Source organism: Cuculus canorus, chromosome 2, assembly GCF_017976375.1.
Source record: "Cuculus canorus isolate bCucCan1 chromosome 2, bCucCan1.pri, whole genome shotgun sequence".
Taxonomy (NCBI): Eukaryota; Metazoa; Chordata; class Aves; order Cuculiformes; family Cuculidae; genus Cuculus; species Cuculus canorus.
This window is the reverse complement of record NC_071402.1, coordinates 100,317,748-100,344,843: the sequence shown is the minus strand read 5'-3', so window position 1 is coordinate 100,344,843 and position 27,096 is coordinate 100,317,748. Positions and strand designations below refer to the sequence as shown.

Genomic DNA, 27,096 nt, shown 5'->3' with positions numbered 1-27,096 from the left:
GTATGTGTCAGTGTTACCTCTATCTGCAGTGGGTTGTCTAGACTATCAACAATCTAGACAATTAAGAGCTGCACACCAAGAACAGCTCTTCTGGCAAAACACTGCAAAACTAACTGCATAAGCACGAAAGGACTTTTCATTAAAGCTAGCAACTAGCCAAAGATTGGCTTTAAAGCGTTTTTAAAAAGCCAGTGTTACTCTGGCATTTTCAAATAGCCTCCAATCATAGCAAGTCTTCTAACTAACCAGAGAAACAGAAATATACGGAAGAAACTAAACCTTCTCCAGTGGGAGAAGCTTTACTTCCTAATCCAGTTGAGCTTAGGGTGACTGCATAACAAAGGGCACTGTCCAAGAAACAGACATTGAAGGTTGAAGACACAACTGATACCACTAAAGCTTCAGATCATGTGTATCTTCTGCAACAGCTGTTAAAATAGGTGGAAAATGCAAGATGCAGCAACATACTGATTATTTTTTTGATCGCATTTGTCACTAGAGTATATGACAAAATGAGAAATGAGGACAAAGTATAACGGTGGAAATAAAACACCACATAACAGACTAAATGTATCCCAACAGGCCTGTAGCACTCACTGCAATCTAGCATGAAGTAACGAAGAAATGCATCATTATCACATAGCTAAGAAAAATACAGCCCATAAACAGATCATGCTGAAAAAACTGCACTAACTGTACCACTGAGCTCTGCCTTCTAACTCTGGGAACAGCACAAAACCCAAACACATGGAACAGTGACAGAATCTTGTTCCTGACCAAGCCTGTGATTAGCACTGTTCAAAATTCCAACATGGACAAACTATTGCTACCTTCTGTTAGTTTCTGAAAGATGATTTGTACTCACACAACAACATGCTATAGCTGAAAGCATTACTTGTAGGTACAAGAGGTTCTGGACTTCTTACTGGAAGCAGATATTTAAGACCTAAATATTCCCAAATTTCTTAGGTTGAGGAGGAAGTCTAGTAAGCCTTCAACCTATGCCAAAGTGTGCTTTTTCTGAGGTTGCAACAGTAAGAGCAGCATGACACTAAGCTTTGCAATTAAGGAAGCCAGATTCAAGACTGAGCAACACCTCACTGTTTTCTGCAAGTTTTGAAAGATGTTCAACATACATTACAACTTGAGATTCATTTAGGACACCCTACAATTTGCTTCAGTGGTAATTAAATGATAGATGTCATATTCGTATTCCACACAGAGCACACATCTTACATGCTACAGTCTCAGAAAACACAATACTAAAGGCTGTTTCCCCAAGATGAAACAAAACATTCAACAGTCAGACACAAAGTAAAATCGTGAACTTTGTTGTGCAGTAGACCTTGCTGTTGGGTAGATATTGATTGATCCTATCCCGAGCTTCATCTGCTGCATGTTCCACTAGAGCCAGGACATGCTCTTCAGCTGTGCTATCTGTCAGGCTGCACGCATTTCCCTCGGGTTCAAATATGCAACTAAGAAAGAGAAGAGGAGTAGCTGTAGAAATCAAAAGCTAACACAAAACAAAGGGCTGAAATCTGGGTTTGCTAAACAGAACAATCAGTCCCACTCCTCACCCAGGGACAATACTAGTTCAGTATTAAGTGCAATTATAATAATACTATGAAACTGAAGGGGTTGCAGCAGAAGCTACGAACTACTAAACTACCAAACTTCAAAAACGTAATTGTTTCTGTACCTCGATGAAAATAAAGGAAGTATTACAAAACAGAAATTGGGAGCAGAATTGCTTTAATACTAGGAGAATGCTGTATGTGCCCTTAGTCTCCAAAATGCACAAATATGCTATCTTCATAAATTTCAAATAGAAAGATGCAGGAAAAAAAATTACACGATGAGGGAAATGACTGTGCAACTCTCATCTGAGAAGAAAACTCAACGGGCTGCATTTATGAGGATTATGTCATTTAGTTGCTTGTAGAACTAGGCCAATGCTCCTGATCTAACTGGGAGTCAGTCCTTTAATTCCTATGTTTGTTAATATTTGCAATCAGTATTCCTAATCAGTATCACACCATTCCTTCCCATTGAAATTACAGAATTTAACATTTATCTTTCATTACATCGCTTTTAATTAGAGCAGCAAAACAATGAAACATAACAAAGAAGCACCCCCTAAGATGGAACAGGACATATCTTAGCCATTATATAAAATCAGAAAGGCACTACTATAAGGGGAAGTGTAAACATACCATAGGATATGGCAGTCTTCATTATATTATATATTTAAAATAAACTTTGTACATCAAAATCTTTCAGGGCATTATATGGACATTAGACACTACGGCCAAACACCTTAGGTACTGGGTAGAGCATCTCCTCCCACCAAATCCATTTCTCTCTCCTGGAGTATCTTCTTCCATTTGCTTAGCTAAGAATTTCTCTCTATATAGAGATTCAGATCCAATACACACGAAAGTTTTGCTATTAAAGACAATAAAAAGATCACAGGATCATACTATTATAAGACAAATGTGTTATACGATTTTTGTTTCATTGAAACTTTAAGAAAGGGTGTACACAGCAGAAAACTACTCAACAACTGGCACTTTCTATCACACTTTACAGAATATTTAATGGACAAGAATTTAGAGAGAATATTCAGAAGGCTGCAACATCCTAGCCAAAATTTTCAAAAGCTACTTAGATACTACGTCAGTTATTTTTAGCTATCTGAATTGTATATTAAGGTAGACATTAAAGACAGAGCAGGTATAAATTCCTTGGCAGTCTCGGTTTCTTGCTCTGTAAGCTAGCTATATTTGAAGATGCACACACAAAAAGTACGAAGTACAAAGCCACTCCTGTAACAGAGTTTCTGTAAGAATTAATCAGAGGAGAAAAATCTATTATCCTGGGCACAACACAAACGAAATCATCATACCTTTTAAAAAACCCCAACCATACAAAACTGAAACCACCTCCCTCCAAATCTCATTTACAGAAAGGTACTTTCAATTAATTCCTATACACAACCCACTAAATAAAGAACAAATTACACTTGGATAGTTCTCCATGATATAGCAACAGACACGCTTCTACACGCTGACATTAGAATAGTTCTAGCCAAAAAAATTACCCAATTTAAAATTATTTTTGAATGTTGCAGTCTCCTATTTCCATAAAACATTAAAATAATACTTCACCCATCAGACATTAGGCAGGATTACAAAAATGCGTAAGTGTAACAAAACCCGCATGGCTGACTAGAGCTCTAAAGTTCACTTTTAACATGAATTACAGAACATGAACTTGAAATAACAAGTTACATTTCATTTCACTTTTTTTTACTTTGGATGTTTAAGAAAGAAGCCTGCAGAACATATCCACATGATAAGATTATTTAAGACATATCTAGTAATGCTCTAACTCCTACATTTTCATAACATTCGAGTTGATATAATGCTCTAGAATTTAAACTCAACATCTATCCTAGGATGTCTACGTAAGAAAACTGAACAACAAAATTTGCTCATAAATCATAGTTTCTGCTAAAATCTCCTCATAAAATGTTATAGAAAAGAAAACCCTTTAATTTGAAAATTAGATGTTAGCTACAAAAACAGTACTTTGTGACACAGAGGGTGCCTATCAGCTGGAAGACAGGTATGTATTTTACAAAGAAGCTTAGTGAGATTTCATCAGGAAGATGTTATCATCTGCTCCAGAAATAACCCCTTCTACAACCTGCCAGACAAGACTAAAGTTAAACAAAATCATTTACTGATCTGGGGCCACTTTGGCCACCCAGAAACATCCAGAAAGGGGGAGGATACAAAAGGTATTTGTGGCACGTTAAAAATGAAGGAACATTTCAAACCACCATGAGAAGAAACTACTTATTAAGTATGGATATAGAAAAGGATAAAAATATTTGTATGTACACTGACTGTGTTTACATTCTTGGAATTCTTTGTTTCAGGCTAGGAATCACTGGGTTATTCAACTAGTTCTACAAATAAACAAATAAATAAATTACAATACAATTGCCCATTAATCCCATGGACTACAATGAGAAAGGCTGTAAGCAGTTTTTTCCTCTATTCTTTGCTTCTGCCTAATATTACAAAAGCTGGAAGAATCCAGTAAGCATCCTCTTTAAAACCTTTACCTAATAACTTCTTTATTTTGCTTTCTGGATTTCTTGGTAGTCTCTGCTTGTACAGGAACAACTTCAGGGACAGGTTCCTCAACTGCTGTGTCTTCATCACCCAAAAGAGCTGCCTGCTGAGAAAAATCCATGTCCTGCATAAACGACATGCTGCGCTTCAAAGCTAACAGCCGTTCCTAGAATCAGAAAGGACAGAGCGGCAGGGACTTAACCTTTCCCTCATAGCCAAGATGCTATGATAATGGGATGGAATGGGAATGGCCATGGCCTTAATGCCTCGTTTCCAATGGCGATGCAACATGATTTGGTCATGGTAGCATGGCATCAGAAATTCTGCAGCCCAACTATCAAGAGAAAAACAAATAAACAAACAAACAAAACCGCATATGCAAAGACAATTGCCTATTTTGCATAAAACTTACCATAACTGCAACACACGTGCGTGTGCGCACATGCACACACACAGAGCAGCTCACCAAAATCTGACTTCATTTTACAACCCAACAACTGTATTTGAGTAAAAACTGTGTTTGCACACATGCATCCATGAAATGCCTGAAGCCTTTCCTACACCCACCTCGTCCAAGAATTAAAAGCTTTCTTGTTTATGCAAATATAAGACTTAAATGAGATCTCATTTTCAAAGTTTCAGTCAGAAGCAATATTTTACAGCTTGGTTTTAAATACATGGATCTTAATTGCTCCCACTGAGGCCAGTGGAAAATGCTCCTATAAACTTCAGTAGTGCAGATAAGGTAGAGAAAGAAGGATCTGGTTATAACAAGACTGCTATCAAACCCTTAAATGTAGCACCACTAATAGGTACTGCTATAATAAATCACAGATGGATGAAATATCATTTATCATTGCTATTAATTATGTTCCTTTTAAGTATGTTTAAAAAAACCCAGAGTTTCTGCTTTTTGTTTTTAATATGTCTCTTACTTTGCTCATCATCTTAAAGCCTGTGTGCAGTATCTTCTTAGCTAGCTTGTAGTAAACAGTATCTGGCCTGTTGTAAGTCATTGCATTATCACACATCAGTTTAAAATCTGCCTGTAAAATAGAAAACAAAAGAACTGTTAACATTTCAAACTTTGTTGTAAAAAGACTGGAAGATACTATTCCATCATGGCAGCCCTGCAAAAAACACAGTAATATTATAATAGAATTGCAAAGATTTGAGCCTTTTATCCTTCTTGACATGCTCACTTTTGGTTGGAATTGGCTTTTTCGTTATTAAAATATCCTTTTCTCTCATTATCAAATATAACATTTCCTCCTTATGCAAACAGGCCAAACAAAACAAATGGAGGAGGACTGAGGCACCAGGGTAAGTACTTTTTAGTGTTTTTCTGACATTCTAAATCAGACTTGAGAAGTACAGTGACATCTGAAAGATACAAAGTGTCTTATATGTAATTTTAATTCTAATTTGACCTCTTGGTCCCCTGCACTAGAACTGAAACAAAACCAAGAATCTCCCCTCCTCTACTATACAGCAAATGGTCCTGTGCATTCTACTCTTAAGATTATTTGTAGGCTTGTGACGAATCTCAGCTAGTTATAATAGCTCCACTAGAAATTAAAGATAATCCTTCAAGCAGGCCTTGATTTAGAGGCAAAAATGTTGTAAACTTAATACCTGTATTACACAGAATTACAAAGACATGAACGTAATCAAGTACATTCATATATCGAGAAAGGGCGTCCAACTTCGTCACTGTAAGATGGACAGACTTCTAGTAATCATTTACTGTTCCTCAGAGCATCAGCATAAACCAAGTCCTTCAGAAAAAAAACATTCTGTCAGTCTACAGTTGGACCCAGTGATGTTAAAGGTCTTTCCTAAATTGTGCAATTCTAAATAATACTGTGATTTTCATTTTTTTTAGGTTGTAATGCACTAATCTCAATATTGCAACTTTGCCTGTAACTGGAGTCACAGAGCTCCCACTCAAAATTCCTTTTCAAGTTGCTGAATAAGACAAACCAGCAAGCCAACAGAATTTAGAGGCCTGAAGGCACTGCTGACAGCAATGCTATTATGAAGCCTTCTTTACTATAAATCTCTATACTTTTTTTTTGAAAAATACAGCATAAATAACAAAACAATAATCTTTGTAAAAGCCTCTATAGAAAATATAAGCCATTCTTTGCTCACCATCTTTCAAAAGAAGAAATTAACCCTGAGAAGCAAGCCAATGCTCTCTGCCAAGTCTATTGTTCTATCAACACCACTCTAGAAAACAATACTGAAGGTAGCTAACAGAACTTCATGAACCATGTAAAGAAAACTCCCTTCCTTCCAGGCGCTGGCAAGACCATGAAAAGATTTCTTACTGCACTGTCTGTAAAACCACAAAGCATCCAGTGAAGTATTACAGCATTAGCAATACACAAAAAAGCTAAGGCAAGCTGCCAATAAACTTGCCAAGCAAGATTCCGTCAAAGACCATTCCAAACAAAGTTATACAGAAAACAGGGTAATTAAAGACAAAAAATACGTAGTAGCTACTGAACCTTATACAAAATGCTTCAGTATATCCACAGGTTTCTTGCAGACATATCAAAATTGCCCTTTAATCATTCTAACGTGGTCTAGATAAAAAAAAAAAACAAACCAAAAACAAACGAGCTCCAGGTTCTTCAACCATTTAAGTCTCTGTGACAGTCCTACTCATGTTTATGTCTAGCAGCATGAATTACACAGAACTTTAGAGCACATTCTCTGTTTCCACAGTAATTTGTAGTAGACAAATTATTTTGTCAATAGTACCTGACAAATACAGAGCTTTCATGGCAAAAAACAAGCAAAAAAATGATTCTAACACTCAGTTCCAAAAAAATGCACATTAAAATAATTAAAGTAAGAAAGTCTTCTATAGTTAAGAATTTTATTAAAGAGTTCTGAAATAACTGATTCTTTGTCAATTCACCTTGAATTCAGTGACTGATTTGTATTCATTTGCTGCAATTTTTTCCTTCATCGTACCAAAATCCATAGGGTGCTTTATTATCATGGAATATCCAGGAGCAATGGCATCCGTGACTGGAAAAGCAAAAAACCCATGAGGATCTTTCCTGAAAATAAAAACAATAAATTGAGATTTAAATCAGCAAACAAAATGATGACTGTTTTAATACCACATTAATGGTATAAAAAGAAAAAACAGTAAAAGTACTCTCATAAAACAGTAGCATATTTGAAAAATTTGATACAGAAAAGAATTTGGACATATATGTAGTCTTTTTGAAAGAGATTAAGCTAGTTCTTCAATTACTTAATTATTTCTTGTACACTTTCTGCGTCTCAATTTACATTCCAAATGGATCTTCTGTCTTCACTGAGTAATAGCCTCTTCAATTCTTCTAGTTCATGAGGTCCTCTAAAAATAACTACAGTGTTTAGTATTTTTAAATAGTTCCAAATTCAGCTAATTGTTATGCAATGAAAAAGGAAAATGAAATATTTTGTTTGTTGTTTGTTTGTTTTTTGAAAAAAACCCATGAGGTACAAGGTTAAAATCTTATGGAAAACAATAAAATAAGAAGCCTCGCCAAATGAAGAGGTAAGGTATAAACTTGCTTTGGTATCTGACATAGGACACAGAAGAAAAAAAAATTTCATGAGAACAGTTCAATTCTTTAAAATATTAAAATACACAACTGTTTTTTAATCCCTAAACTAATAATTAATATTGAATAAATTTATACTGGCAATATATCCTCTGCCCAAAACACTTCCTTGTCAAAAGCTAGAACTGCATAGCTGGTAATGATTTACCCTAATGATTAGTTGAGTTTAAAGACTACCAGGTCTAACGTGGTTGCAAAGGTTAACAAACACACTACAGCTAGTCTCTAGGCAATACTTCCAAACAGAAAACAAGAGCAAGCAGTTGAGAAGTTAACACATATAAATATGCATTAGACACTGTTAACACAGATGTAGGTACAATATGCTTAATACCTTTGAAGCTGGCGAAGGAAATGTTCTAGTAATTGCTGGATTGGTGTGCTCTCATTTTCAGCTGCAGTTTGAGAAGAAACACAGATATGTGCAATGAAACAGAGGATAGGTATATCCATTTATTTAAAAATATAAATACCAGAGAAAATCTTAAATACCAGTACAGCTTGTACTGATCTGAAGGTCAACCAGAAATGAATTTCAAAGCACAAGCACATCATATTTCTAAACATACACTAACTCTTTTTTGTCCCTTATTACTTACTGAGTTTTAATCACATTAAAAACAAGTAGACACTAAATCAGATGTAATGCTGTCTCATAGTTGTAAGAAAAGGTATTAATAAGGTGAAAATAAGATGTTACATATTTTTACAGGAAAAGAGAAGCGAAATTTGGTTGCTCAAATACTGCAGTTTGGAAATCCACATTCTTACACCATGCAATTTTAATGGTTTCTATACCACAACACCCACACAACTAGTTTCTCTGAATCTCTTCAAGAGTGGCAAACAGACGCAGATTTGCTGGCAAGAGAGGTACTGATTCAGATTTCACTTCCTGTACATGTTAAACAAGAAACACTATACCTTAATTACCTATTCAATGTATATCATTCAGAGAGACTGGCTTTAACGTGATGTTTGAAAAACTAAAGAAGCATGCTGAAACCTAGAATTAAAAACTCCAACTCCTCATCACGACAATGGCGAGACATTTCCCTTCTTAACCAGAACAAGTAAGGTAATTTATAGGCCTTCAAACAACATTTTCTGAGCAAACGAAAACAGAAGCCTTGTCAATATAGAGATCAGTTTCTTTCATGGCTCCAGACTACCCAAAGACATGAAACTTCGACCAGAAAATTTCAGTTACCCCCTATCAGGTCACCTTGACAGTTGATAGGCATCATTCCTCAATTCAATGTGTAGTAATAATTAGAAAATTCCTCAATAAATTATTTGATGAGTCAATGGGCAGTGTAACAAAGACAGGACTCAAAATATTCCTATAGACTCAACATTTTGCTTCTAAATTCCATTTCCAGGCATACACGTACTGAGGTATGTAGTATTATTTGAAAACTCTTCTAAGTAAAAATTGACACTGAACAATGTTGAGTTTTAACTATTAAGCAATGGCTACAGGTAGAAAAAACTAGGCAAAATCTGAAAGGATTAAATATGCAGAATTTACCACATACAACTGATAAGCATTTTGACTAGTGATGAGAGTTAAAGAAGAGTGGTAAATGAAAACTGGAAGGACTATGGTCTATAAAAACCCTATCACAACTTACTGCCATACTTTCAATGAAAATGGACATATTAAATCTCTACATGGATTATAAAAAAGACCGTAACAACAGCTAAGCAGCATCCACAAGATTTTTTCCCCCTGAACTGGGAAATACCTTAGTCTCAGGTATCCTTACCATTGCTCTATAAATGCTGAGGAAACGCTAAGGAGAAGGAATTAGCGGAACACTACACAAAATAATACCTTTAGACCAGCTTTATTCTGCGAAGTAACAGAAGACAAAGACAGATGTCCTTGTCAAGCTCAGTAACATGCAAACAAACCACTAGAACCCAGAAGCACCAAGAGAATTATTGACCTTTCAGATAACAGCAAGTTCTCAATGTTGGAAAAACCAAAGTCTCTAGATTTTGGCAAATCCTCATGGAAATTTTACATTTTTGATACCTTTAACAAAAGCTTTGTTTTGCATGCTTTCAAAAAATGCATCCAAGATGATTTAATCTTTCACACTACTCACTCGGCTGAGTTCTGCATGCTCTGACAGGACGATCCGGAGGAGGTTCAACCTCCACTTTTTTCCCAGGATCAAAATCATCAGTTTCTCCTTCAGTGTCACACTGTTCTTTCTCCCTTTTCCTCTTTTTCTCTTCCTAGCACAGCAGGAAAAAGACAGATTTTAGAAGAACACACTTGGAATGTGCAATCTCACACACCAAAAGGTAAGAAACAGTGATTTTTCATTTGGAATACTCAATCTCTACCTGAGTCATAATATGGTGTAAACAATAGTGCATACATTTTTGCTGTTACTTTTTCAATTTTCTTCCCTGATTAAAACTGGTCAACTTTTGCATCTTGTTTTGAACATACTACTGTTCTAATAATTAGTTACCCCATTTTTACTGAAAGGAATGTTAAACTCTGAAGCTATTTGTAGGTAAAATTGCACAGTAAGCTACAGCAGAGAGTAGAAGAAGTTAATTTACTATTCAGTAAAGATCAGTCCGCAGCTCTGATTTAATCGATGTGATTTTCTTGTTTGGTGCTTTGAACAGGAACCATTAAAGTACGTGATAATTTAGGAACCCTACAAAGTATCACAAGAAATGCTTTGTGACAGTAGTAGCAATTAATAATCTCTTCCTGAGCTTCAAAGCAAAGGCATGCCCAAGTCATTCTCATAAAATTACAGTCATTATTCACTTCTGCACAGAAAAGCATAATTTCATTAACCTTGTTTAGACTATAGTTGTGTTACCAATCTGTTAGCTTCTTCTGCATGCACTACTAATGAAATGCTGGGGGAAAAAATCCGAAGAACCTCACACAATTTAGCAAAAGCACCACAAATAATTTGATGCTGCAAGATCTTGTGCTAAAGACAGCTGTTTTGCTAAACTTCGAGTCCCACTCATAGTCTTAACTGAAATATTGTAAAATGTTTGTCCGACAAAAATATTCCACTATCTGACCTGTATTCCAGAGCTTCTGAATGATCCTACAAGATATTCCACTTTTAAGTAACACAAACCCAACAATACATCAATTCGAAATGACAGATGTTAGCCATACACATTCAAAGTAGTATCAAAACCTGTCACATGAGAACAGTAAAACTACGTGACAGAAAAGAATTAAAAACACAGAATGGTCAGAGAAACATTTGTACACAAAAGAAATACTATTAAAATTAAATTGTGCAGTTAACTGCAGCATCAATGCATTCTTGCTAATCTGAATCTAACTCCTAAAGGTTCAGCACAGGTAACTAAGGTGACCGCATCATTTGCTAGTAAAAAAAGCCACAAAGGCAACAAAACTACTGTACCACAATACTCAACAGATCAGATTTTAGAAAGCTGTTTTGAGTAAACATAGCAATTTCAATGTCCAATAAGTTGCGTATCTCAGGAACAGAGACGTAATCTAGATTGATTTGAAAAGGAGAAAATACCCTCCTCAAAGCATAGGAAAACATGTTTCTGACCTGGCTGAAATACAAAACATCCAATTCAAAATCCTTAGTAATCATACCTACAGAGAAAGCAAACGGACAAGAAAAACAGTTACAAGAAAGAAGCCTTTTCTTTGTTCAAAATACATCACAAGAATATCTTGCTTAAACAGGAGAAATACACCAACGCATACATAGTTTTTTTTTCACATTTGTGAAGTGCTGTCTCCAAACAATCTTCTTGCAACAGTGATTATGAGAAAAAAAAAAAAAGAAAAAAAAAAGATGGTCTGGTGCTCTGCATCAGTTTTTAAGGTCTCATAAGCAAGCATGAAGAAAATCAGCATGCCTGAATTCTAAAAGTCAGGGCTTACCTTTCTCTTTCTTCGTTCCTCATCGTCTAGATGCTTTTCCTTTTCCTTCTCAGACTTTTTTTTCTTTTTCTTCTTCTTTTCTTTATGTCGTTCTCGCTCGTGATCTGATCTGTCATCATAGTAACTAGAATCATGCCCCGATCCAGAAAGTTCAGTCACCTCACTTCCTCCAACTTTAAGGACCAGCTTTAAAGGTTTTTCCAAAGGCTTATCCACATAATCTAAATTAAAAACAAAAAAAAAGAAAGGCAAAACACTTCATAAACGCACGAGGAGATGACAAGAAACAGCAGCTACCGACGCTTCTCCTAGAAACACCGTTTACAAGAATTTGCTGCAGGCTGAAAAGGCACGCAATGCATCTGGAGAAAAAAATAATTAAGACCAACAAATTAAAGGTAAGGCACAGTTGTTCCGCACATCATGAATTTCCACAACCTGTAAAACGTAAGGAACCGACTCCTCAAGCTTTCCCTGAAAACATCACGAGGTCCTTGAGAAGCGCGCAGTGAAACCAAGCGCCGCCCGGCCCCAAGCACCGCGACAATCCTACCCCCGACAGCCGGCGGGGCCCCGCGGAAGGAGCCTGCGCCTGGCGACAGGCGCGGCCCCTCGCAGCGCTGCCGCTAGCTCTTACCGCCATATGCGGTGGCGGAGGCCGAGCGCCACTCCGCCTTCTCCGCTTTGTGTTTCTTGTGCTTCTTCCCCATAGCGGAGCCGCCCCGCCACCCGCGAGCTGCCCCGCCGGAAGCGCCAGGGCGGGGGCAGCGCTCGCGCCGCGTGGAGGAAGATCCGGGTCGGGGGCTGCGGCGCGACTGCCCGCGCGTTACGAACTCCTCGCGCTTCAGCTGGGCCGGCTCCTCTCTGCGCGGCACTCAGGTGCGAGGGAGCCGCCCGCTCCTTCCTGCCGAGGGCAAGGCAGGGGCAGAGGGAGGCAGGGCAGGGACAGAGAGGAGAGGGGCAGGGGCAGAGGGGGCAGGGGCAGGGGCAGAGGTGGGGCAGGGGCAGAGGGGCAGGGCAGGGGGAGGGAGGGGAACGGCAGGGGAAGGGAAGAAGGAGAAAAGAAGGAAGGAAGTGCTAGTCCCCATGGAGGGTGGGCAGGCGCGCGTGAACAAGGCAGGGGCGCCTCCGGTGCCGTGTAATGGTTGCTAAAAGCTTGCTTCTCCTTGGTGTTGCTTACCCCCTAGGAGCGAGAAGGATGGATGAAGCCGCTGGGGATTTGAAGCAAGCGCTCCCAAATGTGTGTGACAACATTCAAATACACGTGGAAGTTCATCAGAAATCGAGCAGGTCGTTCTGATCAGAACTTTACTTGCTGGAACTTGGGTCTGTTGCTTTTTGTTCTTGTGCTGTGCACCTACGAGAGTGCACAGCACTCTGCTCTGCATACTTTATACTTTCCCTTGAGTTTCCACACAGGTGTCCCTTCCTAGGTTGAACAATTCCATTTCTCTCAGCTTGTCCTTGTGCATCATGTAATCCAGTCTCATAATTAAATTGGTGGCCACATCCTCGTCATCTCTTGTACAGCAGAGGCCAAAACTGTGCGGTGTACTCCAGATGTGGTCTCACAAACAGCCAGTAGACAGAATCTCTTTTACTTAATGTTTGCACACTTGTCAGCACAGACTAGAATGCGGTTGTCAATGTTTGTAGGAGGGGCACACTGCTGACTCATTGCCAACTTGTCTACCAGTAGCCCTGAGTCCTTTCCTGCAAAGCTGCTTTTCATCTAGTTGGCCTCAGTTCTATACTGTTGTCTGGGCAGTAGATACGCACGCGGTTGTTCCTGTCAAACCATATATCCAACCTGCAGAGGTCCCTCTGAGTGGCAGCCCTGCTTCCTGGTATACTGACAACTCTCATTGTTTTGGTGTTATCTAGGAACTTGCTGTAGTTGCTTTCCATCCCGTTCAGGGAATAAATGAAGGTGTAAAAACAGTGTTGGTCTCAGTATTTACACTGCCACCCTACCTTTACCCACCCTACTTACTGGCAGCTCTGCTTAGGGTTTGCAGTACTAGTCACAACCCTTTGACTGGGCAGTCCAGCCAACTTTTTATCCATTTATCCAGGCCTTATGCTGCCAATTTGTCTATCTAGATACTATGGGAGAGTGTTTCCAAGGTGTTGCTAAAGTCAAGGTGTAAAACATCCACTTCTCTATTTTTCTCAGACTTAAAAGACAAGGGACTGGGAATTCTCACTGGAAATGCATTACTGAAATTGCAAAATTAAGTTAAAGCCTTTCTGAACTCTTAAAATAGTATTACTTTCCTGTAGATCTCTTCTACTGGCATTCGCCTTATAGCATGTCTCCATCCTGAGGTATCAGCTGTCCTCAGACATGAAAGCATAACAGAGCTTCAAAGCTAAGTGTACCAAATCTGGCCTAGTAGCTTGGCCATGAGTTTTCCTGCTTTTCCTAGTGAAATGCGGCAAGTTTGTGTAACTGATGTCCATTCTAGAAATCTTCTAGCTGGGTCATTCCATGTCCTCTGAGATGACTGCAAACAGAGCAAATAGTATTCTTTGGCTGGTGTATTTTGATGCACAAAGTATCAAACTTGTTGCTTTTGCAAGCAAACTAAATTTGATAGGTTTTTGGGGTTTTTTTTGCATAATGTTACGGGCTAGTTGAGTGGGTTGTGGGTTATTTTGTGTGAGTTGGTTTGTCAGAGGTGGTTCCTTTGGGGGATTTTTTGAGTTGCTTTTTTGGGGTGGTGGTGGTTGTGAGATGGAAGCTGCATTTCATGGAGGCTTAGTGTACAAAATAAAGCACTCTGATATCAGTTCATACTTCCTTATAAAAGTCAATGCCATAAATAATGTTTGCTCTTTCTTTCTTGTTAGTGCGGCCAAGAAAGAAGATATCAGGATGAGTGTCTTAAAGCTGCTAAACAGACATAACATCGTTTTTGGTGATTACAAGTGGACAGAGTTTGATGATGGTTTCCTTAACAGCAATGTGCAGTCTGTGTCGATTGTGGATACGGAGCTGAAATTGAAGGACAGACAGGTACTCATAGTCAAGAACTCTGTCATGAGCTCTGTTCATGTGCCTGTGAACTATCTGTAGGTAGACAGCCTAAGGACATAAGCAAGACAAGGTTTGTAGGATGTTGTTTTATAAAATATTGGGCCTGGTGTAGCAAGGAAAAGGTGGCTGAGTTTCTGGGCCTGCACCGCTTAGTAGTAGGATCTGAAACAGAAGTAGTAGTCTTCAAATCTGAATGCCAGCTAAGAACTGTAACTTTCTTATGCTATAATTAGCTTTGAATGAGAAATTTGATGGATTAAAAGCCTTTTAATGTCCATTCTAGCCTATTGACTTGACCAAAAGCAGTCTTTCTCTTCATATTTTTCATCTGAATGAAGAAGGACCAAGTTCTGAAAACCTCGAAGAAGAGAATGAGGATATCATTGCAGCTAACCACTGGGTGCTACCAGCAGGTACACATGTGATATTTCTGGAAGGTCTAGAGCAATTACAATGAAATAAAATCTCAGAAAGGCTAAAAATATTCATAGGACTACCCACTAACGTTATTATTTGTGTATGTTGTTTAACTTAATCTTTTGCCAATGAATCCAATATATTTGGACTTTGACTGAACTACTACAGGTAATTCCACAAAACTTCATTTATTTCTGCAATATGTGTGCATGGGTGGAAGTAACTGGTCTTCAGTAATGTATAGTCATAAGCAGAAGCATGCAAATTTTTAACCCTACAAGCTGCATTCCAAATTTTTTTTTTCTGGAGACTCATCAGTTTAAACATTCATTTTCCAGAGCCCGTTGCTGATTTCCAGCCCTCAAGACCGTGCTGCTCATACATTTGAAACAAAAAAATAAACTAAAGAGATTTAGAGTCCTCAGAGTGTCTTCTCTTCTGAAAAGAAAAATAGGGCTTTACTCTGCAATGGAGTGTGATCTGCCTGTTAGTATCTTGTACTTAGGGAAGTTGAATTCTGTGCCTGGAAGGAAAAGTACACGTGTGAGATTAAGTTCAAAGAGACGATGATTCTGAGATTTTTTTTGTGAAAAGCCTAACTATTCATTACATTTCTATTCTAGAAGAATTCAATGTGATGCTTTGACATTCCTGTATTATGGTGGTTTATAATTGTTCAGTCTTTTTTTGCTTTTCTTTACTGAAAGCGAGAAACTAACTGCTAGAAATCATTGATACCCAAATAGCAACTTCAGTATTTTATACCTTATTCAGCTATGTGCTTTTTATTCATCAGCTCCCTGTTAAAAAAAAAAAAAGGCGAATGATAACATTTGGCTTCAAATCTTCCTCCCACCCCAACTTTTCTGAGCTCTCTATCTTGGGGAAATGTAGGTCCATCTCCACTTGAGGGTGGAAAGAATGATATTTTTCCTTTGATGTTGAGAAACTGATTTCTCGTCACAGTTATTTGAGGAAACAGAATCTGTGAAACTGCTGAATTTATCTGTTAGAATGTAGTGTTTCCATTTTTAAAAGAATAATTCATATTTTTTTCAATATATTTTGATTGCTCTCCTATATCTGTTTTTAATCCTTAATTTAGTTGAAAGTAGCTTGAAAACTGAATTGTGCTGCAAGTAGATTACAAATTCCCAGCTGATTTATCCTAAACATGTATATAACACATTGCTTTCACAGCTGAATTCCATGGCCTTTGGGAAAGTCTTATATATGACAGTGAAGTAAAATCACACGTAAGTTGAAAATGAATAACAATTAAAATTGTTTGAGGAGAAGTAAGAGTCGAAATGTAGTCTGTTTGAAATTTAGTGCATCCCATGGAGAAGTTGTTTGGAAATCATCAACTCAAAAATCTCTATATAATTTTTAATAGTTACATATTTCTCTAATGTACACTTAGCAGAAGAAGGCAAAGCTGACATTTTGAGATTAAACATCACATCTCAGACCTACATCAATAAGTACTACTATAAAGTCAGCTTTGCAAAAAATCTCAGTTTTTCTGTGAAACTATTCAGTGATGCTCTTGCCACAAATTATAAAAAAATTCTTCATATACATTGGCTTATATTACAGAAATCAGAAGTTCAACAGCTAGAGTTGTTGTTTTGGTAGCCACTTAAAAACTTCTCAGAAGATTATCACTTTTGCTTTAAACATATTCATCAGACTGCAATGAGGGTAGAAATTCACTTTATTAAAATACTGCATGTTTTAAGGCTCCTTAATTAGGGAAAGAAAATTGGTGGGAAAAAAACAAACAAACAACTTCAGAGAGGCTGAGAACAAATGTAAGCAGCATACTTTGAAATCAGTTCTCTACTTCTCATTGTCACCGTCCCAAAAGATCTGTTGTGTCTTTGGTGGGGTCATGAAATGTTAATGATAAGGCAATTTTAGTGGCTTGCTGTTGCTAAAAGAGAAGTGTGTTGCACACTGAATTATTTGTCGGGAGTGAGTGCACTCCTGTTTGAATGCTGGAAAGACACTCAGAAGAAACAAAACGCTTCCACGTGGTCTTTTTCTAATTTAAAGATTCTACATCAAAGGCAGTGATGATAACTGCAAGAGCTTATAGAACTGTAATGCTGTAACCTGAAATTTAGTAATTGTAATGTGAAAGCCAAAGTGATTCAATTCAGTTGCTGTTATGACAGCACTCGCTAAGATGTTTATTGCCTTTGTTAAAAAAACATTCATCTACCTGAAGTTTTTGGACACAAATAACTAATTCACTAGATTGTTTATCATACCATAAGTACAATAGTCTCACTTAAGTCTTTATAACCATAGGTAGTAAAGCAAAACATTCCAGTGATTGTACTTCTTCATTTACAAGGTAAACATCAACACATTGGCATTTGTCTAATTTACAGAACTGTTTTCTAAATAATCTGTGAAATGACTATTTAATTAGACTTACTGATGTACTAAATAGCAGCAAGTTGATCATTGTAGACTGTAAGTGTATGCTGGCAGAAAGAAGTGGAAGCTTTTAATGACTAAACCTAGAACTACTTGACTGCCATGAAAGTAATTGTGATGAAAGTTCATCCTTAAAATCATGGAACTGGCTGGGTATAGTTGGGTTCTACAGACTCTGAAATTGTCCTTGTGAATTTTCGAAGCAGTACAGTCAATGTGAATATAATATTGAAAAACATGCTGGATGTTGCATTTTTTTTTGTTGTTAAGAGTACGCAGTAGACATAATTAGGAGATTACTTCTCTTTGTACTTGCTGATATGTCTTTAATTGCGTCTCTTTTTCTTTTTTTCAATTAGTTACTTGATTATGTGACAACAACATTACTATTTTCTGACAAAAATGTTGATGACAACCTGATATCATGGAACAGAGTTGTTTTGCTGCATGGTAAAAATTATCTGTCTTAAACCAAGTAAATTCTTTGCCCATCTATTTATACTTTCCTTCTAGCAAAACTTTTATTGCACTTCTGTGTAGTGAAATTAGATAACCCAAAAGCAGCAGAGAGGTATTCTTTCTAAAACAAATTCAGATGAAATGTAGTGTCAGAATTAAATCAATGTTCAGATGTGCTATGTTTTGTAGGAATTTAAATTCTAAAATTTATAATGCAGTGACAATAGTTGGGTTTTCTTAATTTTCATTTTTAAGTGATATTATTGGAATTTTTTTATAAAGTGCAAAAATATACATTAGGAGCCATATATTAGTTTGAGTTCTATTGCAGTATGAAAAAAAAATGGTGGTTACGGCTTTATAAAAACTTCTGAGGAAACTGGGAAATCTGTGTTGTGTTATTAGCATTGTGTTCTGTGGCCAACTATGAAGGCTGTAGTCTTACTAATATAGTTGTGACTATTTCAGTGAAGCTATAATCTTCAGTCAGTCCTACCTTACTGTGGAGGTTATACCATAAGCAATATTACCATCAACTATATCCATTTTCTTGCAAAATATAGCTTGCTATTTATCAATTTCAATTTTGCCACCAAGACTGGTATTCAAAAATTGAAGGTCATAGTGGAAATATTTGTTATGAGTGTTGATTATACATAAGTTATAACTATTTTATCAGTTCAGAAGCTGCAGGACATTTTTGTTATTTATTTCAGACTGTTAACAATGTATTTATGATAAGTAGATTGAATTTTACTAGTGAGCTCATTATTGTCATCAGAAAGAAATTAATACTGGGAAATCTAAAACTGTTGAAGTGCAAAATACATTTCTGCTATAATGACAGTACTGGCTTTGAATGAAAGTATTGTCATTTGGTCGATGTTGATGTTATCAGTTTGTTTAGCACTAACATCATCTTCCATTCATACTATGTTTAATTATGCTTATACTTGTCTGTTTGGAGAAAATCTGCATGGCTTTTCCATAGGGTGTCAAGCCAGATCCAAAGGTTTGTTCCAGGGCATACTTCCTAAGATGCTCTTGGTTGCCCAAGGTGGAGAAGACAAACAGCTGACCAGACTGGACATGATGTGTTTCTGTTTTCCATGTTAAAAAAGTATGTTTCAGGAAGACATAAATTTAAGCATAGCAGTGATTTTTGAGAATGCTAATGAGCATAAGGCCTGCTAGGGTGATACACTTTGTTTCTGCGGCTGTTGAGTATTTTAACTTTACAAACTATTACGCTAACTATACTAATAATTGAAAGCTATATAAATTCAGTGCTCAGGTATAGGACTGTAGTGGAATAAGCAATCTTCTCAAAATACGCCAGTGTTCACAGTCAGTCTGCTGTGCTTTTATTCTACAATTAGTGCTGTAATGAAATACAGCAGTTAAGAATGTTACATGTCATTAATAATCTGATGGAGATTCTGTGTAATGTATGGATTTGATTTCAAACTAGGTCCTCCTGGAACTGGGAAAACCTCTCTCTGTAAAGCATTGGCTCAGAAGCTGACAATTCGACTGTCGTACAGGTGATCATTTTCAGAAATTTTTCACTTTAATTTCCTACTGTTCTTTTTCAGTAGTCTGAAGATATTTAATATTTGACTTCAAGTAAATGGTGCCAAGTGCTAATGTTCTTTTAATCTTCTTTAAAGTGGTAATATTTCTTTTATAATGCATCCAGCTTTCAATAAAATTGGCCTGATAAAGAGACTGGATAGGATATTCTAATGTCTTTTAAAATGTGTAATTATTGGTGCTCAGATAGGCAAAACAAATTCCAGTGGCGATATAGTAATCTGTGCTCAAGTCATACATAGTTGAATATTAAAGGACAAAGGATCACAGAGTATTGAGTCTGCTATTTGTATCTTCATGTTTAAGAAAGCCTTTTTTTAATAGGTAGTGATTTTGTAACCAATTTGTTTTGTACTTGTATTGTTTGAGTGCCACAGTCTGTGTATCAGACAAGTAATAAGAGTTAACCTTAAACTTCATAGCAACTTAACAAATTCATACATGAAAAAAAGTTATATAAAATAGTGGGTGTAGTACAAATAATGTGTAGTTACTGGAGTGGTCTGCTCTAGCCCAAGCTGAATTTATTACAAACATGGGCTGTATAATGTGTGATTGAGATATTTTGTTTTAAGGATACTCGTGCAGAGCTAAGTAAATAAAGTTCATGCTTATATACGTGTTCTTGCTACTGGACAAAATCTTACATGAACAGAAAAATGAGGCCATTAGCATGGTGACTGTTACTTAAACTATTTACGTAGACCTGTTCTGATGAAAGAATTCTGATAGCAATTTAAAATAAGGAATTCTAGTGAGACATGTATCCTGGGCTGCATCAAAAGAAGTATCCTGGGCTGCATCAAAAGAAGTGTGGCCAGCAGGTCGAGGGAGGTGATTCTGCCCCTCTGTTCCTCTCTTGTGAGACCTTAGCTGGACTACTGTGTCCAGTTCTGGGATCCTCAACATAAGAAGGATATGGAGCTGTTGGAACGGGTCCAGAGGAGGCCTACAAAGATGATCAGAGGGCTGGAGCACCTCTCACATGAGGACAGGCTGAGAGAGTTGGGGTTGTTCAGCCTGGAGAAGAGAAGGCTCCAAGGAGATTGTATAGCAACCTTCCAGTACTTGAAGGGGGCCTACAAGAAGGCTGTGGAGGGACTGTTTACAAAGGCTTGTAGTCATAGGACGAGGAGCAATGGGTATAAACTGGAGAGGGGCAGATTTAGACTAGATAGAAGGAAGAATTTCTTCACTATGAGAGTGGTGAGGCACTGGAACAGGTTGCCCAGGGAAGCTGTGGATGCTCCCTCCCTGGAGGTGTTCAATGCCGGGTTGGACAGGGCCTTGGGCAGACTGATCTAGTGGTATGTGTCCCTGCCCATGGCAGGGCTACTAGAACTAGATATCTTTAAGGTTCGTTCCGACCCAAACTATTCTATGTTCCTGGAAGTGACAAACTGAAAATACGAAAATGTTATTATATGACTGACTTTTATTTACAATAGAGTTTATACTTCTTTTTCCTTTCATACTTCAGGTATAGGTATGGACAGTTAATTGAGATAAACAGCCACAGCCTTTTCTCTAAATGGTTTTCTGAGGTATGTATTGATGTAGACTTTGTAAGTAGACTTTGTGGTTTAGAAATTACACTGTTTCTTGTTGAGCTTGTTTCATAAAGTGAGAGTGCACTAAAAATTACTCAGGATAAATAATGTATTTGAAAAGCTTGAATAGAAGCTATATTAAAAAATTAGTTTAATAAACAGATGTTTGTGTCTTTAAATATGGTAAGGCTTGGAAAGTTGTGTAATAAGAAAATAGCTAATCATATGCATATTGTGTCTTTCTAGAGTGGCAAGCTTGTAACCAAGATGTTCCAGAAGATTCGAGAGTTAATTGATGACAAAGATGCTCTTGTATTTGTACTGATTGATGAGGTATGATTCTAGTAGCCTTGATGAACGTGAAGTTTAGCAGAAAGTGAATTGATGGGAGGGAACTGTGGTAATGGTCTTTGCCTCAGTCTTTCATAATAAGGTGAGATGTTCCATGGATACTCAGCCTTACAAGTCGGTAGACAGGGAGGAAGAGCAGAAGGAAAAGCTCCCTTGATCCAACAGGAAATGATTAGAGACCTGCTAGGCAAACTAGATATTCATAAGTTTATGGGTCTGGATGGGATTCACCTGAGGATATTAAGGGAGCTGACGGAGGTGCTTGCCAAACCTCCTTCCGTCATTTACCAGCAGTCCTGGCAGACTGGGGAAGTTCCATTGGACTTGAGGCTGGCACATGTTACACCCATTTACAAGAAGGACTGTAGAGAGAATCCAGGAAACTTCAGGCCTGTCAGTTTGACGTCAGTGCGAGAGAAGGTCATGAAGCAGGTCACGTTGAGTGCCATTTCACAGCACATACAGGACAACTGGGTGAACAGGCCCACTCAGCATGGGTTTATGAAAGGCAGGTCCTGCCAAACAAACCTGATTGCCTTCTATGACAAGGTGACCCGCTTGATGGATGAGGGAAAGACTGTGGATGTAGTGTTCCTGGACTTCAGTAAAACCTTTGACACAGTATCTCACGGTATCCTACTTAAGAAACTGGCTTCCACTGGCCTGGACAGGCACACCCTCTGCTGGGTAAAAAACTGGCTCGATGGCTGGGCCCAGAGAGTGGTGGTAAATTGAGTTAAATCCATTTTGAGACTGGTCGCAAGTGATGTTCCCCAGGGCTCAGTGCTGGGTCCAGTCCTGTTCAGTATCTTTATCAACGACATGGATGAAGGGATTGAGTGTGCCCTTAGCAAGTTTGCGGACAACACTAAACTGGAGGAAGCGTTGAACTGTTGGAAGGTAGAGAGGCTGTACAGAGGGATCTGAACAGGCTGCATCCATGGGATGAGGTTTAACAAGGCCAAGTGCTGAGTCCTGCACTTCAGACACAACAACCCTGTGTAGTGCTACAGGCTTGAGAAAGAATGGCTGGGAAGCTGCCTGGCAGAGAAGGACCTGGGGATGTTGGTTGACAGCCATCTGAACATGAGTCAGCAGTGTGCCCAGGTGGCCAAGAAGGCCAACAGCATGTTGGCTTGTATCAGAAATGGTGTGGCCAGCAGGACTAGGGAAGTGATTCTCCCCCTGTACTCTGCACTGGTGAGGCTGCACTTTGAATACTGTGTTCAGTTTTGGGCCCCTCGCTACAAGAAAGGCATTGAGGTCCTGGAGCATGCTCAGAACAAAAACTGGTGAAGGGACTGGGGAACCAGTCTTACGAGGAGTGGCTGAAGGAACTAGGGTTGTTTAGCCTGTAGAAAAGGAGAGTGAGAGGAGACCTTATTGCTTTGTAGGACTACCTAAAAGGAGATTGCAGGGAGGTGGGTGTTGGTCTCTTCTCCCAAGTGATAGGACAAGAGGGAATGGCATCAAGCTCCATCAGGGGAAGTTTAGATTGTACATTAGGAAAAATTTCTTCACAGAAGGGGTTATCAAGCACTTGAACAGGCTGCCCAGGGAGGTGCTTGAGTCACCATCCCTGGAGGTGTTTAAAAGGCAGGTAGCTTAGGTACTTGGGGACGTGATTTAGTAGTAGACAGGTACAGTTGGAGTTGATCATCTCAAAGGTCTTTTTCAAACTAATGATTCTATAATTCTATGAACAATAGAAGCATATTTATGATTTTTGGAAGTTTTATAGCTATGTCGAAAAGAGTGAATTTTAATCTTGAATGCTTATGATTTGAGAGATGTAGTAAAGCTTTAAAGAGCATTATTATGGTTCAGTTCATTGTCTAGACTCTCTTTAGACTTGCATACATAAGCAACTTAGTGAGTATGTACCTTATTAGGTCTTTTATATTGGAGTTCTTGTGGGGAAGCCTATTCTAAATTCAGTGTATTCCTTATTCTGGGGGTGTGTATGTATGTTCCTGCATCTGAAATTTAATTTAAATTAAAAATAGCCTCTATTCTTCTGTCTAAAAGGAAATTTCATTACACTTTCCTTCCTTAACGTTCCTTTCCCTCTCAGTGTAAAGTCCTACTGAGCAGAAGATTTTGAAGATGAAATTTTAGATACCAGACACAAAGATATGAAGTCTGGGTTATTTGCTTGCTGCCAGCACTCCAAATATGTAAAATTTTTTAGGGGGGAAGGGTTGGTGTGTAATGATATTTTTTGGTTTTTCGGTTGATTGGCTGGTTGGGTTTGTTTTTTGTAGGTGGAAAGCCTCACAGCAGCCCGCAGTGCTTTCAAGGCAGGCACAGAGCCTTCAGATGCTATTCGTGTGGTGAATGCTGTACTGACACAAATAGATCAGATTAAAAGGTAAATTCATGTTATTGCAAGAGCAAAAAAAAAATCTGGCCAAGAGCTTTAGATCATACAGTGTAATTGTTGGCTGACAAAAGTGATGTGACTATTTATTGCATGAATTCTCTTGGGTCTTAAAAAAGAAGGTATCAAGTTGCCAGTCACAAAAAGAGATAATTCTTGTACATGTGACCTAAAAATCTGCTTTTATCTTAAAGGTGTCCCAATGTAGTTATCCTGACTACTTCAAATATTACTGAGAAAATTGACATGGCCTTTGTAGACAGGGCTGACATAAAGCAATACATTGGACCTCCATCCACTGCAGCAATATTTAGGATATATCTTTCTTGCTTGGAAGAACTGATGAAGGTAATATTTTGAAAGCCAGACTGTAAAATGTTCTATTTTAATAGATTTTAATAAATTTGACATTTGAATCATACTTCCTAAATAACAAAAATACACAAATTTCATTCCTTCTCTGTACTTTAACTCTTATTGTAGAATTTTAAATATATTTGTTTTTCATACAACAGCGTATAACTCTTCTTTCTAGTGTCAAATAATATATCCTCGACAGCAGCTCCTGACACTCAGAGAATTAGAGATGATAGGCTTCATAGAAAATAACGTGTCAAGGTTAAGCCTTGTACTGAAAGAAATCTCAAGGTAAGATCTTGAAATTCTACATTTTTTATATATATGTGGGTGTATAATGAGTTGTGGAATGATGTATAAAAGTAATTGAATTTCGTAACATCTAGAGTAATGAAATATCTCAATTTTTTTCTGTTAGGGTTAATGCAGAACCTATCAGGGGACATGTGTGGAAGTGATCAAGATTTGCCACCATTTCTTAGTCTAGCTTGGCTTAGTACTGCTTCTGGTTTCTGCCCTGCCTTTTGAAGTTCTCTTGCCAAATTGCTGGCTAGATTACTGAGATGCCTTAGGTTTCAATGGATGTTGTGAATTGTAATGCAGTTTAGTGGAAATAGCATTGACATTAGTTCCTGCTAAGAAAGTGTCTTGGAATGCCTTGCAACCTACTAAGTCAGTTTTTAGCATCAAGATATTATATAAGTGGACAGAAGCAAAGCGGTAAGGAGTGAAGTGTAAATGTTGAGTGTGATGATTTGCGGAGTATGCCAGACTATTCAATCCCAAATAGTCTTTCACTGCAGCATAGAAACAATAAAAATTATATTCACAATATCAAGCAATATTTTTTTCAAAGTGCAATTCCCTATGGAACAAAATAAAATAACATTCATAAAGCCAGGAAAGTGCGTTTTCCTTCTGTTCCTGAAGTATGCAGTCTTAATCAATGAGGAGTGCTATAAATGCAAGTAAGTTTTTTTTTTCAGGCATAGAGGTTTGGGTTGTACATATGCATACTGATGCTTGGAAGTGATGGAAACGATATATCAAGTAGGTGAGGTAAAGGAAGCTGTGTGTTAAATGGTGGGAAGAAGGAGATATGCAGTAGCTATGAGGTCCAGCCTTCAAAACAAATTTTTCAAGTCTTTCCAAGTGTGGGTGGAAGGTTATGTCTGCACCATACCCTTTCAGTGTAAATGTTCCCCCAAATAAATAAGTGATGTGAAGGGCATGCTGTAAGGTTTGGCTGGCAAATGTCGATATGCTATTTCTGTACTCTTGCTTGCTGCTCCCATAGGCTTAAATTGTCTATTCAGTCCCCCCCTTCTGCTTCAAATGGTCTGCTGAATTGTGATTTGAGGGGTTTTAGAGCAACATATGGGAGAAAGACAGAAAAAAAGACAAAAACAAAAGGTCCTCTTTTAAGAGTGGATATGCAGCATTTTAGCAGTGCTTGTCTCTGTTTTACTATAGAAAAAGTGAAGGTCTTAGCGGCCGCCTCCTGAGAAAACTACCTTTTCTAGCACATGCACTTTATATTCAAGTAAGTTTATTACATTCAAGTAAGTTTATCCTATTCAGTGTATTCTGTTTTGGTTTGAGACAGTTGGGAAGACATTTGGACACTCTGAGGTAAAAGATTGGACCTAAACTACCACTGTAATCTAAATTGCACTGTTTCTGCAGCTTTGTAGACTGAAATAATTTTGTGCTGCCTGTAATTTAAAATGAGATTGAAGAAGATGGATGGGATTGATGTGTTCAACAGCATTCTACTTAATTAAATATCGTGACAGAACACTGATATTGGTTCTCTAATAATTTCCTGATGAAAGAAGACCCTCTGCCCATTTATAAATAAAATTAATTGGCTAAAAACTCTTTTTGAAGCAAATACATAGTAATAGTGATTGACTCAAGAATTTGTATAAGCTTGACTTTGATTTTGCTATGCTAGCTGGTTTAAAATAAACCTGCGGTTTTATGTTTTGTAGCATTTTGAAAATTTTGTAACATGGAAGTAAAATATTTCTCTTCTAAATACTGTGGTTTGTATGTAAAATATTATGTATGCCTATTGCTGTACTATGTCTAACAAAACATTCTCTTATTTTCAGTCCCCCAGTGTTACAATGACCACATTTCTTCAGGCTCTTTCACTTGCAGTAGACAAACAGTTTGAAGAAAGGAAGAAACTTGCAGATGCTGTGTGATCTTCTACTGTTTATAGTTGTCTGTATTAACACTGAAAAGTAAATATTTTTCATACACACTGTGCAACTTCTATACCTCCATAAAATAAATTGTCAATACCTTAAAAAAAGACGTTATTGCTTCTGAAATAACAAGCATGATGCTGGGAAGGATTCAAAGTGCTCAGTGATGGCCCAGACCTTTTATACTGCCATCTCTTGATCTTGAAATTTAATATCAAGTATTACTTTTCATAATGACACAGATTCAGAAGTTTAAGATAGGTCTTTTGATCAGATACTTCTGTATTTACAAGTATTTGATGTGCAGTCAGCTGAAAGACTGAAATGTTAGAGGAGTTACCAGATTAGAAATTTAATTTTTCTTAAATGAAAATAGAGAATTAAGCTGATAATATACAGTTAATGCATGCCTCCTAGGTGTTGGTATAGGAAATAGTTTAATGAAAGTGCCTTTTGTTATTTTCTTGTTTGTATCTTTGAAATCTATGTTATACTGTACATTTACAAGACGAAAGATTTTGTCATTAACTATTTTTATTGATGAATGCTATAAACTGTGTATTAAAAATTTTACAGACCTTGTCAA

The 27,096-nt window shown here is 37.6% G+C and overlaps 2 protein-coding genes across 17 annotated transcripts in view; one reads left to right on the top strand and one right to left on the bottom strand.

Moving 5' to 3' along the window:
* The window catches only part of BRD9 (bromodomain containing 9), a 26,818-nt gene extending 14,351 nt beyond the window's left edge, over positions 1-12,467 (bottom strand). For 4 of the 16 annotated variants that reach the window (XM_054057294.1, XM_054057292.1, XM_054057299.1 and 1 more), the window contains exons 1-9: positions 12,337-12,467; positions 11,700-11,920; positions 9,889-10,021; positions 8,109-8,169; positions 7,075-7,219; positions 5,081-5,191; positions 4,136-4,311; positions 2,320-2,448; positions 1,346-1,478 (exon numbers count right to left, since the gene is read on the bottom strand). In XM_054057294.1, coding sequence (XP_053913269.1) covers positions 1,346-1,478; positions 2,320-2,448; positions 4,136-4,311; positions 5,081-5,191; positions 7,075-7,219; positions 8,109-8,169; positions 9,889-10,021; positions 11,700-11,920; positions 12,337-12,409 — 1,182 coding nt within the window. In that variant the 5' untranslated portion in view covers positions 12,410-12,467. The remainder of the gene's footprint in view (positions 1-1,345; positions 1,479-2,319; positions 2,449-4,135; positions 4,312-5,080; positions 5,192-7,074; positions 7,220-8,108; positions 8,170-9,888; positions 10,022-11,699; positions 11,921-12,336) is intronic. The other 12 variants (XM_054057298.1, XM_054057303.1, XM_054057302.1 and 9 more) reach the window with 6 other exon arrangements.
* Positions 12,433-27,096, top strand: TRIP13 (thyroid hormone receptor interactor 13). The gene is made up of 14 exons (XM_054057310.1): positions 12,433-12,578; positions 12,887-12,989; positions 14,553-14,718; positions 15,023-15,152; positions 16,357-16,412; positions 17,964-18,054; positions 19,535-19,607; positions 21,137-21,200; positions 21,453-21,539; positions 23,822-23,928; positions 24,132-24,285; positions 24,473-24,585; positions 25,768-25,837; positions 26,412-27,096. The coding sequence occupies exons 2-14, from the start codon at positions 12,898-12,900 to the stop codon at positions 26,505-26,507; spliced, it is 1,299 nt and encodes a 432-aa protein (XP_053913285.1). The 5' UTR covers positions 12,433-12,578; positions 12,887-12,897; the 3' UTR covers positions 26,508-27,096.